At 38.2% G+C, this 13,964-nt stretch overlaps 1 protein-coding gene and 1 pseudogene across 1 annotated transcript; both read left to right on the forward strand.

Annotated features, from left to right (window-relative positions):
• The first annotated feature begins 1,254 nt into the window (after positions 1-1,254).
• Positions 1,255-2,200, forward strand: LOC120485544 (uncharacterized; annotated as a pseudogene).
• Positions 2,201-3,627: 1,427 nt separating this feature from the next.
• Positions 3,628-8,113, forward strand: LOC120485539 (uncharacterized protein C14orf93 homolog). The gene is made up of 8 exons (XM_039681368.2): positions 3,628-4,053; positions 4,164-4,277; positions 4,983-5,294; positions 6,696-6,979; positions 7,114-7,175; positions 7,267-7,364; positions 7,460-7,578; positions 7,705-8,113. Exons 3-8 carry the CDS (start codon positions 5,096-5,098, stop codon positions 8,011-8,013), a joined length of 1,071 nt encoding a protein of 356 aa, XP_039537302.2. The 5' UTR covers positions 3,628-4,053; positions 4,164-4,277; positions 4,983-5,095; the 3' UTR covers positions 8,014-8,113.
• The last annotated feature ends 5,851 nt before the right edge of the window (positions 8,114-13,964 follow it).

A 13,964-nucleotide genomic window follows, 5' to 3' on the forward strand; every position in this document is an offset into this window, starting at 1 on the left:
TTATGATTAAATGCCTTTAATTTAAAGCATTTTGTATCCGCCGGGATGATAAAATTGACGTCATTACGTGAGGACATAAAAGAACTAGTGAATCATTTTTTGAACCGGTTCATTAAAACGAACTGTCCGAAGGAACCGGTTCACAGAAAAGAACCAGACTTCCCATCACTAGTCTTGACTCACGGAAGAGAGGGGTGGGGTGAGCAGTTGCTCATAATAATTTAAAGAGACATGCACCGAAAAAGGCCACTGTGAACAGAGCTGTTTTTGAGGAGGTAAAAAGGGTGTTGTTTTACACAACCATTAAGGAACTTTAACCAAAGTATGTTACAAACCATTCATTAAAGATATTGTAGGCTGGAATTTTATAAAAAAAATAAAAAAAAAAACTTTTTCCCAAATTTGTTTAAACTTTCTGTATATATCAATGCATAATTAAAATACAAGTACTCTGAAAAATAAAGTATAAAAATTGAGTGTCTGTAGACCTCTCACGACTGTTTTAAAGGGATACTTTTTTTTTTGGAAATACGCTCATTTTACAACTCCCCCAGAGTTAAACGGTTGAGTTTTACCTTTTTTGAAATTGGTCCTCAATAGTATCATACATTTGTAGATCACACCCACGGGTGGTTTACATGCACCTTGCAAAATCTACAAAATGTTTATTATTTAAACAAAATAAGCTAAGATGTACTGTACTGTCCTGAATAAGACATTTTACATAAAAAATGTTGAAATTAATGAATTTATAAAAAATTGCCCAATTCAAAAGTTGGTAACGCTTCCTTTTACAGTACAGTACTTACAGTGTACTTACCTAGAAAGTGCTGGCTAATAAGGTAAGTACATGGAAAAGGGGTAGGTTCATGGTTAGTACTAGTTATTACCCAGTAATTGTAGTTACTAAAATAAGTACATAGTATTTACATGGGTAACTGGACTGTAAAAGGAAGCGTTACCCAAAAGTTTACATACCCGTGATTCTTAATACTGTGTCATTACCTGGATGATCCAAAACTTTTTCGTTTTGTGATGGTTGTTCTTGAGTCCCTTGTTTTCCTGAGCATTTAAACTGCCATATGTTCTTCAGAAATATCCTCTTGGTCCATCAAATTATTTACTTTTGCATATTTGAACCCTTATTCACAATGTTTGTCATACTGGTACATGATACGACACTATTTTTCTAATAGGGACGTGGTTGGGAAAACTCAGGTTAACTTGTATTTCTCTTTTTTCCCCTCAGACCTGATGCAGCTGAAAGAAGAGAATGAAGGACTGAATGAAAGGGAAGAGACGGATCAGAATGAGAAACATTGTGATTTCATAAATGGAGACAAATCTTTAAGTTGCTCAGGGATCGAAAAGGCTTACCCACGAAAAAGAGGCCAAAAGACAGAAACTAGAAGTAATGTCAAATGCCAACAGTGTGGAAAGACTTTTGTTAAACATGGATACATCAACATTCACGTGAGGATTCACACTGGAGAGAAGCCTTAAACCTGCCAAGAGTGTGGAAAGAGTTTCTATCGGAAATACAGCTTTAAAGTCCACATGAGAATTCACACTAGAGAGAAGCCTTACAAGTGCATACACTGTGGAACGAGTTTCACTGAAAAACCAGGCCTTAAAGTCCACACAAGAATTCACACTAGAGAGAAGCCTTATACCTGCAAGATGTGTGAAAAGTGTTTTACACATAAACAAAGCCTTGATTTCCACATGAAAACTCACACTGGAGAGAAGCCGTACACCTGCAAACTATGTGAGAAGAGCTTCTCACGAAAAGATAGTCTTGAGAATCACCTGAGAATTCACACTGGAGAAAAGCCGTTTGTATGTGCTCAGTGTGGAAAAGGTTTCAAACGTAAAGAAACACTTAATTCACACATAAGAACTCACACTGGAGAAAAGCCTTACATCTGCAAACTGTGTCCGAAGAGCTTCTCACAACAAGGAAACCTTATGACCCACATGAGAAGTCACACTGGAGAGTAGCCTTTCATATGTGGTCAATGTGGGAAAAGTTTCATTATTAAAGTAAACCTTAATACGCACATGAGGATTCACTCGAGAAAAACTGTTTAAATGTCACTAGTGTGGAATGAGTTTCATAAAAGAAAACCTTTCAAAATATGTATCTGTGAAATCTGTGTATCAATGTTCACACTGCAACTGAATGTGTGCCAAAACTGCTCGTCCACCTACTTGAAAACTCATTTTATTTGCAGCTATAGAGTGCCGAAGTTACGACGTCACTCTGTTGGCCAAAACGCGGAAGTGAGCTAGTATTTTACCACTATCGGGGTGCTTCTCAATAGACCATTTCACAAGATGTAAACAACACTGGTCTAGAAGCACTTCCTGTTTCAGTTTTTTAACACTACATAAAAGCTGGGATAAAATACAACCAACAGAACATTTAAAACTGAATCAAAAAATTAAACAAACATCTTTAAGATGTTTTCTTTACATGTGAAATAAAGAAAACAGTTACAAACTGAAACAGGAAGTGCTTCTGGACCAGTGTTGTTTACATCTTGTGAAATGGTCTATATCCCTCCTCGTCTCCTCGCTCCTCCGTCCTCCCTCCTATGACCCGGAAACCGATCGAGCTCAGCCATCTTGAAGGACATCTCAATTCTCGAATTGCACCGTGAGGAGTCCAGGATCGAGGAGTGAGGAGGCTTCCTGAGGAGTCATAAGCGAGGATACACAGGTGCATCCTACGAGGAACTGTTATTTTGACTAAACGTGACGCACGTGCAAATTCTCCTCCCCCCTTCACATCGGTCACAATCATTTAAATTTATACTTTACCTTTGCAGTTTATATAAACCACACATCTCAGATATTTCAACAGTATAGCCTATCTTTATTATTATTTATTATGAATTTATTAAATAACCAAACTTCAACATCATAAGGGCAGATCCTTTTAGCGCTGCTGATGACACTGTGGAGTGACGCTCAAGTGATCAAGTATTCCAATGTATATTAAAAAGCTTTTATTAGATTCCTCTGTCCTCCTTTCCTTTCCTCGCTTCCTTCCCTACAGGGGGTGGAGCTGAGACGCAAGGAAAGGAATAAGGAAAGGAAACGAGGATGCACAAATAAGAAATGAGAAGCACCCCCGGTTCCCTCGCTCTAAAGTCTATGGGATTTTTGAATGGGTTTTTGCTAAATCGCCTGAAATAAAGTCTGTGGTGAATAAAGCCTCTAAATATTTTCACGTTATAGGCTTCAAAATGTATACATTTTGGATTAACTTGTAAAGATTATCTTGATAGACAAAACGTGTATTTATGCGGGTGTGTGCACAACGTTATTATTGAAAACGGAGACGGGGAAATACCCGTTTCTCTAAATACCCGGCTTTATGGCTACGTGTATTAAAGCAGAGTGCTCGGGTAATATTTTATATCCTGTCAAATCATACATTAATCATTGCCATTGTATTTGTATTTTTCAAAGTTGTCAGGGAAAAAGCAAAAAGATATTTGTGTACTCACACACACACCGCACCACACAAACACCTTACTATTCTAAAATTTGTCCCACCACACAAATCAAATCATTTCGATTCGGCGGAGCACTCCACCTGCTTAGAAGCTTCGTTTAGCCGTAGTCACGTGACGTGGGTGTTTTGAATCACGCTTCGGATCAGTGTTTCGAATCATCTGCGCTTCGGGATCTCGCAAAGCTTCGGAACGTCTGTTTCGCGTCAGCCATCCCTACCCGCCATTAAACGTAACAAAGAAGAAGAAGAAGAAGAAGAAGAAGAAGAAGAAGAAGAAGAAGAAGAAGAAGAAGAAGAAGAAGAGAACAGAGTGGGCTGTGAGCAGCGCGTTTTCCCAAGGTGGTTTTGGAAGATGTTCATGCGGACGCTGTGTCGAATCAAGGCCTCAAAAAGCCTATGATATAGCCAAATAGTGAGAAATATGCACGAAGTTCTCCTCAGTGTTTGCTTGGGCTGTGTATTGTGTTGATTTCTGTTGAGAAGAAGCATCTCTGTGTGTGGAAATACCAACAACACAATTCTCTCGAAGCGTAAGTGATAAACTATCATCATTACCAGCGGAACGTTAGGATTATTTTGTGTATAATTTGATGTGAATCAGTGTTTTTGATCTGTGGTCATTTTGTCTAATTAATTACAGGGGATAAGACGGCTCTGTGTGTGAAACACACTCTGCGTGTGTTTCTGGGGCGAGAGCGAAACATCAGAGGGGAAATCGAGTGAAAACGTACAGGTTATTGAGTGGTGATGAAAAGTATGTTTGAATTTCATTTATTTAATTTCTGAAGTTGTACAAGTGTTTATGTGCTGATGTAAGACATAAGTGTGTATGTGCTGATGCTCATGTTTGAAGGGGTTTGCACATACTAAAAAATGTAACTTCTTTAATTTCATTGTCCTGTATTTTCGCATGTAACAAGCTGTTTTTTGGGGGTCTTCTGTGCTGACAAATGTTATAATTATTTGTGTATTTGTTTCTAGAATGAGAGGCTCCAACTGTCTATTAGCTAGCCTAGTTTTTGAGATTGATTCATTTAATGTTGTGACTGAGAACAAGAGAGATAGAATCATTTTGATGTGAGAAGAAGATTTTATTGATTTAAATCATTTAACAAGCCTTTCTACTCTAAGTTCCCGAAATTTTGCTTAATCAACGCTGTGCTGTTCCAAGTGCTGTCTGGAATAAAATACCCCTTTATACTTTTCATTCTGTGTCTGGTGTTGTCACTATCTCACACACCGGGCTACATCTTTAATGGTCTGTCTCATTACTGTAATTGGTGTCGTTGTTGATGGTGATCAATAGCTGAGTTTAGTGTGAATGAATGGATGAAGGTGTGACTCTTCCTGATGTCTATGATAATCACTGCTATAGTTGAGCTGATTGGATTAGAGCTTGTGAAAGTGCCTGTAACTGCTTACATCCTTTACATGCTTTGTTTGCTTTATCTTCTGTAAGGACGGCCCCCTGAAATCTGTATAAAATCACAAATGTTGCAACGCTTTGGTCACTCTTGAAGACTGCAGGGCTACTGGTGAAGCAACTGAGATCCACGTGACACTGTTATAAAGATGTTTATTAAAGAGGAGAGTGAAACCATGAATATTGAAGAAACATTCAGTGTGAAAGACGAAGATGTGAACATTGAAGAAACATTCAGAGAGCAACATGAAGACGTGAACATTGAAGAAACATTCAGAGAGCAACATGAAGATGTGAATATTGAAGAAACATTCAGAGTGAAACATGAAGACACTGAGGAACGAACAGGTTAGATTCATTCTCAAAGCTGAACTCAGTCATTTGGTCCTCATTAAAATGTCCAGCTCTACAGAAATGAATGATATTTTTGACAAATATAATACGAGTGTTTTAATTAAAGTGCATTTATTTATTTGGGTCGCCTCATGTGGACAGACATGTTGAGATCACATGATCAATACTAATGTTGCCTTTAACCTGAGAAAATCCCACTTCCAAGTTGGACATTTGATATTACGACACATTAAGAAAAAAAATACAGGTGTAGCCCAAACAAAATTTTATGTGCAACAATAAACCCAAATCAACATCCAAGTGAAAAGAAATGATAACCGCTGCTTAGAGCAACAGTATCTAAGAAACACATTAATTTGGCATAAACCGTGAAATTTGAGTGATCAATGTTACAGTTGTTGCTAAGCTCTTTTGTATAAATCTTCTTAAAGGGATACTCCACCCAAAAATGAAAATTCTGTCATCATTTACTCACCCTCAAGTTGTTGCAAACTTTTATGAGCGTCTTTCTTCTGCTGAACACAAAGCAATATATTTTGAAGAACGATTGGAACAAAACAGTTGACTTCCATAGTATTTTTTATTCTATTGACGTCAATGGTGTTGAAGTTCAGGTTTATGACTGCACACGGTAATTTGCAGGTAACACCGAAAACTGACGTGAATTGTTGCAAATTGACGTGGGGTTTGGTTGGCATTTGTCCCCCCATGACCCCCTGCCCCTAATTCTAGGAGAGCGTTTAACATGTGAATGAAAATGCTGTGAGTTTACACATGCTAATGTGGGTAAAATATACTAAGGAAGTCAATGAGACCAGAAACTGTCTGGTTACTGATATTCTTCTAAATATCATAAAATCGTCTGAATGGATTCGAAAATGGTAAAACCCAACTGTTTAACTCTGGGGGAGTGGTAAAATGAGCCTATTTCCAAAAAAAAGTGGAGTATCCCTTTAAATGCACAGTGGATGTGTTAACCACACACAACAGGCAGAAATGATGCTGGGTATGATGCGTCTGTTTCCTGCAAGCTCCAAACTTTTATTGGCTTTCCATAAAAATATCTGTCCGGATGGGGATGAAGCCATGAAACTTGTGCAATAACATATTTGAATGCAGAATCTTTTGACACAACATTAACAACTATAAACTGCTTTATAATGGCTGGTCTGAGTAGGATTAGGGTTAAGGATGAGGTTAAGGATATCATAGGCATGCGAGCTTGTCTCGTGAGTTCTTCCGTATAACAATGACCTCACATGTGATTGGAGGAGCCCGACGAGCCTTCTAGACCTTATCCAATCAGGTGCGATGTCATGATGACTCATGATGATTTTTTTACTCCTTTACTCTGACCTTTTCCTATATTTCCTGTGTTTTTGCTGCGATCTACAGTTGCTGGACGAGGTCTCCCCTTCAACTCCCCTTCAACTCCTCTTCATAGACGCGATCAACCCCTTTCAGACGGTCCGCAGACCACAGAGAAGAAACTGTTAAATGCTATCAGTGGGCTGTCTCATCAGCTTACGCAGCTTGGTGCCGTTGTAAATGAGCAGTTCACTTTAGTAAATTCCAGGTTGCTGTCCATAGAGGATAGGTTGGCTGCTTTGGAGTCGAAAAACTGTGTGGAAGAGACTAGCTCTAGGAAGAGAAGACGGGTGCACAATCCAAAGATTGCGGTAAGAAGCTAAAGCAGCCAAGAAGCAAAGCTTTTATTTAATTAGCACAAGCTAAAAGTAACTTATCCTTGTAAAAGAACAAGTGTAAGTTGCTGCTTTATAAAAGTGTATTTTTTTGGTCTTGAAATTTACAGGAAGCAGTACGCCGTTTTCACAACTCTGAGACAAACAGTAGGCGCTACAAACCGGAGCAAGGGTAAGATTGAAAAGTATACTTTCATTCTCCTGAATAAGGAAATAGATCCATAAATTGGTACCGATCTTAACCGTACATTTTGTTTTCTCAGACTAGCCTCGCCTCATAACGAGGCTGTGACCTCATATTTGCTCGGAGCTATGTCTGCAAGTCCAGATTTACATGGTGTTGATAATGACAACATTGTGTGTAAGTAACTTTTACCATTTTCTCCTTTATTGTTTAATTTTACTATGACTTACATTGTTTCTTATTCATATCGCTCTCGTTTAATCGTTTTCCAGCTGCCTGTAAAACATATTACGAGACCGTGCGCAGGAACTTCAGGTACAAACAACCGGATCTTGCATCGCAGGCAGAAGCTGTGAAGAGTTCAGCTCGGAGTCGAGCGAGAAGAAAGAGGGTAAGATTTATTTGATTAGATATGTTTTGGTCAATGTGACTATTTTGCAGGTGCATTAATAGATGTGTTGTGTCCAAACGCAGTGCATCGCGCAGTACTGATTGTCTTTATTGGTTGTTTTCACAGTTGCTAGAAGCGAGACAGAGTGTGCTAGCTGAGGATGAGGTGGACCTTTGGAAGAGCGCTACCATAGACCTGATGTCTGATGAGGAAGACGGCATCGTTGACGGGGTGTCTGGATGGATTGTGCGACCTCCGTCTTTTCGCAGCCAGGAGCTCACAGAGCTCTGTGCCACACTGCAGTCGAGATTAGAGGCGATGCCGAAGTACAGGGCAACGCACCACAGACGTCTGCAAACTGGACCAAATTCGGACAGAATGCCGCTAGTTACCTGCAGCTCCGAAGCTGAAAACAGAAACTTCATGGTGCTGTAGGATTTTGGGCTTCTCGTGAGCTTCAAATTTGTTGCGTGGGCAGATATGTTTGTATATAGTGTGTGTGTGTCTGTGCTAATAAAGCTCTTTCTTTGAATAAACAGCATGTCCCTGGCAAAATTTATTTTTCTCAAATTCATTCATGTTCTTGGTGGAAATAATAATGTAATGAATATATTTCTGAACATTGACTCTCAGTCTTTATTTACATGTTTTTCATGTTTTCTTAATACAATTCATAAAACTGTAGAATAGCATATTTCTAATTGGGGCACATTGTAATGCAGTGTTACAACATGCACCACGACGTGCAAAATTGGGGTTTAAACCCTGCTAGTGTCTTCTGCTAGTTAGCAAAGCATTAAAGAACTATATCAACTGTTAAACAACAAATTGGATATTCAAATAATATCAGATTTGTCTCATTTTAAATAAACAAAAAAAATAGAGCTGAAAAATTAACTTTAAGTGGGAAATTTACTTTTGCTATGGTTAAATAAATGTTCAGTGATATCTTACAAAGATCTTTGAATTTTGGCACAAATTTTTCTCTGTATAGTGTTGAAATGGCAACTAGTAAATACACCAAGTTTCGTCATGCTAGCGTGTGGAAGTATTTAAAACAAGTGCGTTACAACTAGCCCTGCGTTACGTTACCCTGCGATCGTAATTGCTCACTGTTATAAGTTACCCATTATAAATGTGGTTAGGATTAATTAATTTGGATTACTTTATTAAGGTAAAGCAATTTCCTTTTATTTTGAAAATTTTTCCCCTAAAAATTTACTAATTAAGAAAATAATTTGTTTTAAGTAATTCTGGGAAATGGCGTTACAAACACAATAAATCAAACTTATTATTTGTTCTGTGACTACAGCTTTTGAAATTAATTTCTGGGGAAATCATAGAACATGTGGTGTTCAAACTAATACAATGTATATAATATGTAATGCAATCATATGACATACTGTAAAGCTACATTGTTAAACACTTCACTTAAAATATCTATATGAATTTCTGCTTCCTTTAATTCAAATTCGAATTGTAATTCTAGATCCTGTTTTTGACATCAATTCAAATTCAAGAATTGAATTGGAATTTAGTAGTCATTCTCAATTCAATTCTGAATTGTGCACAAGCCTGGTATACAGAATAATACACAGTTAATATGTCTCCAACAAAGCATGACAGAGCTGCAAAAACCAATGGCACTGATGAAAAAAATTAAAACGTTCCTTCATAATAATTTAGAAAAGTCAATATAAATATATTATTAAGTAAATATAAATAAATATTTCAAATAAAATTTGCGTTCATGCGGTCCCTATTTTGCAAAATTCACTTTTACATGGTGTTTGAACATAAATGTGTGTCGGCAGTGTGTGAGCAAAACCACTGTAGAATGATAAAAATCCACCTAGTGTTTTTTTCAATAAATCAATCTCAATAAATCATGTGCACTGTCTCAGAACGAGCTGTTCTAAGATTCAGCACTTTGTGATGTAGAATTGAGCAAGGGATTTGATTGACAGTGTGGTTGTGGCATAGACCCCGCCCTCTGTGATCTGTACAGCATCCTCCATTGTTTCAACGACAGCCGGTAATGTCTCAAAGAATTATAAGTGTTCTGCTGTGGGATGGGATGTTATAATGACATAAATACAGGGGTTGGACAATGAAACTGAAACACTGGCCAATGTTGGAGGTTTCACATCTATATGCCTGGCGGCCAATCTTCAGAGTGAAGCACGGGTGGATCAGTGATGGTTTGAGCTCCAATATCATGACAATCCTGATTGTATTTGATGGACACGACACTGCCGAGGACTACCAAACTCTTCTGGAGGATCATGAGCACCTGATGCTCAAACCGTGTATCAGCATGATCATGCACCAACACACACAGCAAGACTTATGACAGAAGGGTTTGATGAAGATGAAAGTGACGTTGAACATCTCCCATGGTCTGACAGTCACCAGATCTGAATATTATTGAGGTGTTTTGGAGGAGCGAGTCCACCAGCATCATATAGTGACCTGGACACTGTTCTGGAAGAGGAACGGCTCATAATCCCTCTGGTCACTGTGAAGGACTTCTATCTGTCAATTGGTGCTGTATTTGGATGCAAAATGAGGCCCTCACCATTCTAACAAATTATTGTGTAGTAAAACCAGGTGTTTCAGTTTTTTTGTCCAACCCCTGTAGTAGTTTTCACTTAATTCCGACATCAGAGCCACTGAAAACACAGTGGATGTTTTGTATTTTGGAAGTTTAAGTGGCACCTTTCCTTCGTAAATAAGTTTATGTTTGAGCGAATCATTTTCTGACTGACTGTTTTGTGAACGAGGGTCAATTCAAAGCAGGTCTTGCTTCAAAGTTAATCCTCAACTGTGGATCATCGTCTACTGTTTGTGATCCACCGTCACCTCCAGTAAGTGTATTTTATGATTTCAAATGCGTCTAAAGTTGTTGTTGTCGTCGACGTAGGATGTCTGTGTATATAATTTAAACATTGTTTGTATAGTGTGTAACCACATGTTTATAAATATATAAACTTTTCAAGATATTGTATTAAAAACTGCATAACGTTAAATGTTTTTTTCTGTCGCCATCTTCTCACATTTGCCACAGAAGCACCTGAATGACAAGTAATGTAAACATGACGCAACAGGTCCCTCACATAAATGTAATTTCGCTTGTACGTAGCAAACTTTATCACAGAATGTGTATGTAGTTTAAAAAAATTGTGCCAACATTAGTATGCGTCTGTGTTTTGCACTTCCATAATTGCAAAAGGAGGACGCGATTACAACTCTATAAGTACATAAATGTATCAAATAACCATACCGAGACGTACTGGTCCATTCTCATTCTTCCGAAGTCTCTTCGTCATCTGGGTCTGATCAGAGACTATTTATAGATTTCGATTAAAACATGTACGGCTGAATGACATCCAAAACAGCGGGTCTCTCATTCTCATCCATTCTGCTTAGACCGACTGCCATAGGTATGCAAGTGACGTCCTCATCCAAAGGCAGGGCGGAGATATGCAGTTCATTTACATTTAAGGTCGTATACACCAAAACAGGACTTTTTAAAACAGGCCTCAAAAATGACATTTTAAAATGGTTATAATGAATTAACTGTGGGGTATTTTGTGCTGAAACTTCACAAATACATTCTGGGGACACCCGAGACCAATATTACATCTTGTAAAAAGGGGTATAATAGGTTCCCTTTAAATTTTAATTGTTTTTCAAACGCGATCTACTGCAGCTCTACGTTAAAACACTTGTTTTTCAGTCTTTTTATATTTATTTGATCAATTTATCCTTATCTTTTCATTTTAAATAGGCCTAAAAATTAAATTAATTACATATTTGAGATCTTTTTAGTTTATATCTTCACATCTGAACAACATGGCTGTGTACATTTATTTTAACAAAAATTGTGTTAACATAATATGTTGGATATATATATATATGGTTGTCAACTTGCCATCACCAATTATCATTAAAAACAATGCAAATATTGATGTTCGTAAAATGCAATGTGTGGCTTTTGCACTTTTTGAAGTACACTTTTACACATAAATACCCTTGTGGCAAGCAGGACGAGGCCAAGGAACATGAGAGAGCGCCGCAAGGCCGGTGGCGTGAGTGATAATGAACGACACCCGTGAGACACACCTTGCATCTCATGTTCCTCGGCCTTGTCCTGCACGCCACAAACCTGATTTAGGGTTTTATTTAGTTATAATAAACAAAAAGGCAAATTTTATTGATTGATCGAAAAAATAATCATCCGATTAATCGATTATCAAAATAGTCGTTAGTTGCAGTCCTATTGCCAAGACTACATTACATTGCATATAGCTTCTGTTAAGATAGGGGGCTTGGAGCATCATATCTGACTATATGCTGAAGATGTTCTCCTATTCCTAATAAAGAAATATTGTCAAAATGGTTTGTAATAAGTGAAGCTGGTAATGCTGTTTTTGGATTGGATTGTTTAGTCATTCTCTACTGAGATCTTGAGAGATGTAATGTGTTATTTTATTTGCAGTCGATTTCATCTAAGGCTGTGTAGCTATAAATATTTTCTGTTCTTGAAAAAGCGAACTTGTAAAACGTCATCAATCGCGGCCCAAGTACTGTCCCAATACACAAGTTTGCATTTAGGCAAGAATGGTTAAAAATCCCGGATATGTTCTTAACACTCCCATTTTACGGAGGATGCATCGGTTGGTAACTTGTGTGAACTTGACAGCAGAAATATCCCATAATTCATTTCAGCATTCGCAGAAGGAGCGGGAAGCAGAGAGAGGCAGGTCAAAAGTTACCTGAATATTACTGAGTATTACCAGCGTTTTTTACCGCTGTTGGCTAGTGATGTACACAAACAAACAACAGAAGCAGAATTAAAATGAGACAGGTGTTGCTTCATTGTTATGAATATACATTACATTGTAGTGTATGTAGAGTAATACCTTAGGCTTGGGCGATAAAGCCTGGCTGTATAATAATTCTCGTTATGTTTGGGCACAGCAGACGGCGTCTGTGCGGGGGTACTATTGCGCAATACCAGCAAGAACACATCGTCTCAAACTGTCAGCAGCGTTCTGTGTGCTTGTCACCTCGTGAGTTCCTTCTTCCAAGAACAACTAGCAAGAGCTTTCTTCCCAAGAACACAAGTCCATTCTTTGCATTCTTGGTTTTGAGAAACGGCCTCAGTCCGTCTTACTTCCGGAAGCGTGTTCTGCAGGCAAAGTGTATAGCGGCAAAACTTTAATAAAATCCATTTTCTCAGAAACGGAGACAACGATTTTAGAAACACTTATTCGCTAGTCGAATTTCGTATGATATGAGAGAATACTAACCCTCAAAGTTGTTGATGTAGCTCGAAATATATAATTTAAATAATTTCTCTTTTTTACTCTTGTGTGACAACTAACTGCCTCACAGTGTTGTTAACATCATTCACGTTAACTACAGGACGTTTTTATAAACCTGCTTCTGACGCAGCACCGGATGCAACTGGGCGTGCTGAGACAAACCCGTAAGCGATCTTGCATAGAGGCTATTGTTTCTGCATGATCACAATAATTACATTTACCCGTTTTGTTTTCCTATTTTGAACAAAGAAGGATTTAGCCTATTCGAATGCAAGAAATAAATATAGTTCTTTTCTATTCCTTAAAACTTTTCTTCCATTTTCTACTTCTTTCTGTATAATATACATGTTTTCCCTTGTTATCACTGTTCTATACTTTTTCAATTTGTTGTTTATCAATTCTTTAATTCGACGAACCTTAAGTCCTAGAAACTTGAAACTTTGTGGGCTGGTAGTACTCATATCCGCCGACAGCGTCACAAAGGCACGCCCCGATCGGCCTGACGGGGGCGCTACAGCGGGCAAAAGTACGAAATGGCTCATAACTCCTCAATCGGGCGTAGGCTCAAGTGTTTTACATCGTTGGAATCGTTGGCTCCAGCCAGACAAGATGCATGCCTCGGATTGGCTCGCCATTTCAAGTAAATTGCGTTTTTTTGAAAAACATACTTTTGAGAATTACTTGCAGAAATGTTCTTTCTGCCAGACTGATCTCATGAAGTAGCGCGTGTATGACACGCCAATTCGTATTTCCATTTTTGGCGTGCTATCAAGACGCATAATCGCCTTTCAGCGTGTTTATGAACGCCGTTGACTTAACGTTATATAAATATATGACTTACCTCAACACCATGCCTAAACCTAACCGTCACTGGGGTTAATGGCAATTATGACTGTTCCCTTACCATCCTAGGTAAAAAAAAAAGATATGACTTACCTCAACCCCATCCCTAAACTTAACCATCACTGGGGTTAATGGCATTTATGACTGGAGATTTGACTGCGTGTTCAGACACGCGGAATGACGCAGACGTTAATGGCGTAGACATATACGCAT

This window comes from Pimephales promelas, chromosome 24 (genome assembly GCF_988280905.1).
Source record: "Pimephales promelas chromosome 24, fPimPro1.hap1.1, whole genome shotgun sequence".
Taxonomy (NCBI): Eukaryota; Metazoa; Chordata; class Actinopteri; order Cypriniformes; family Leuciscidae; genus Pimephales; species Pimephales promelas.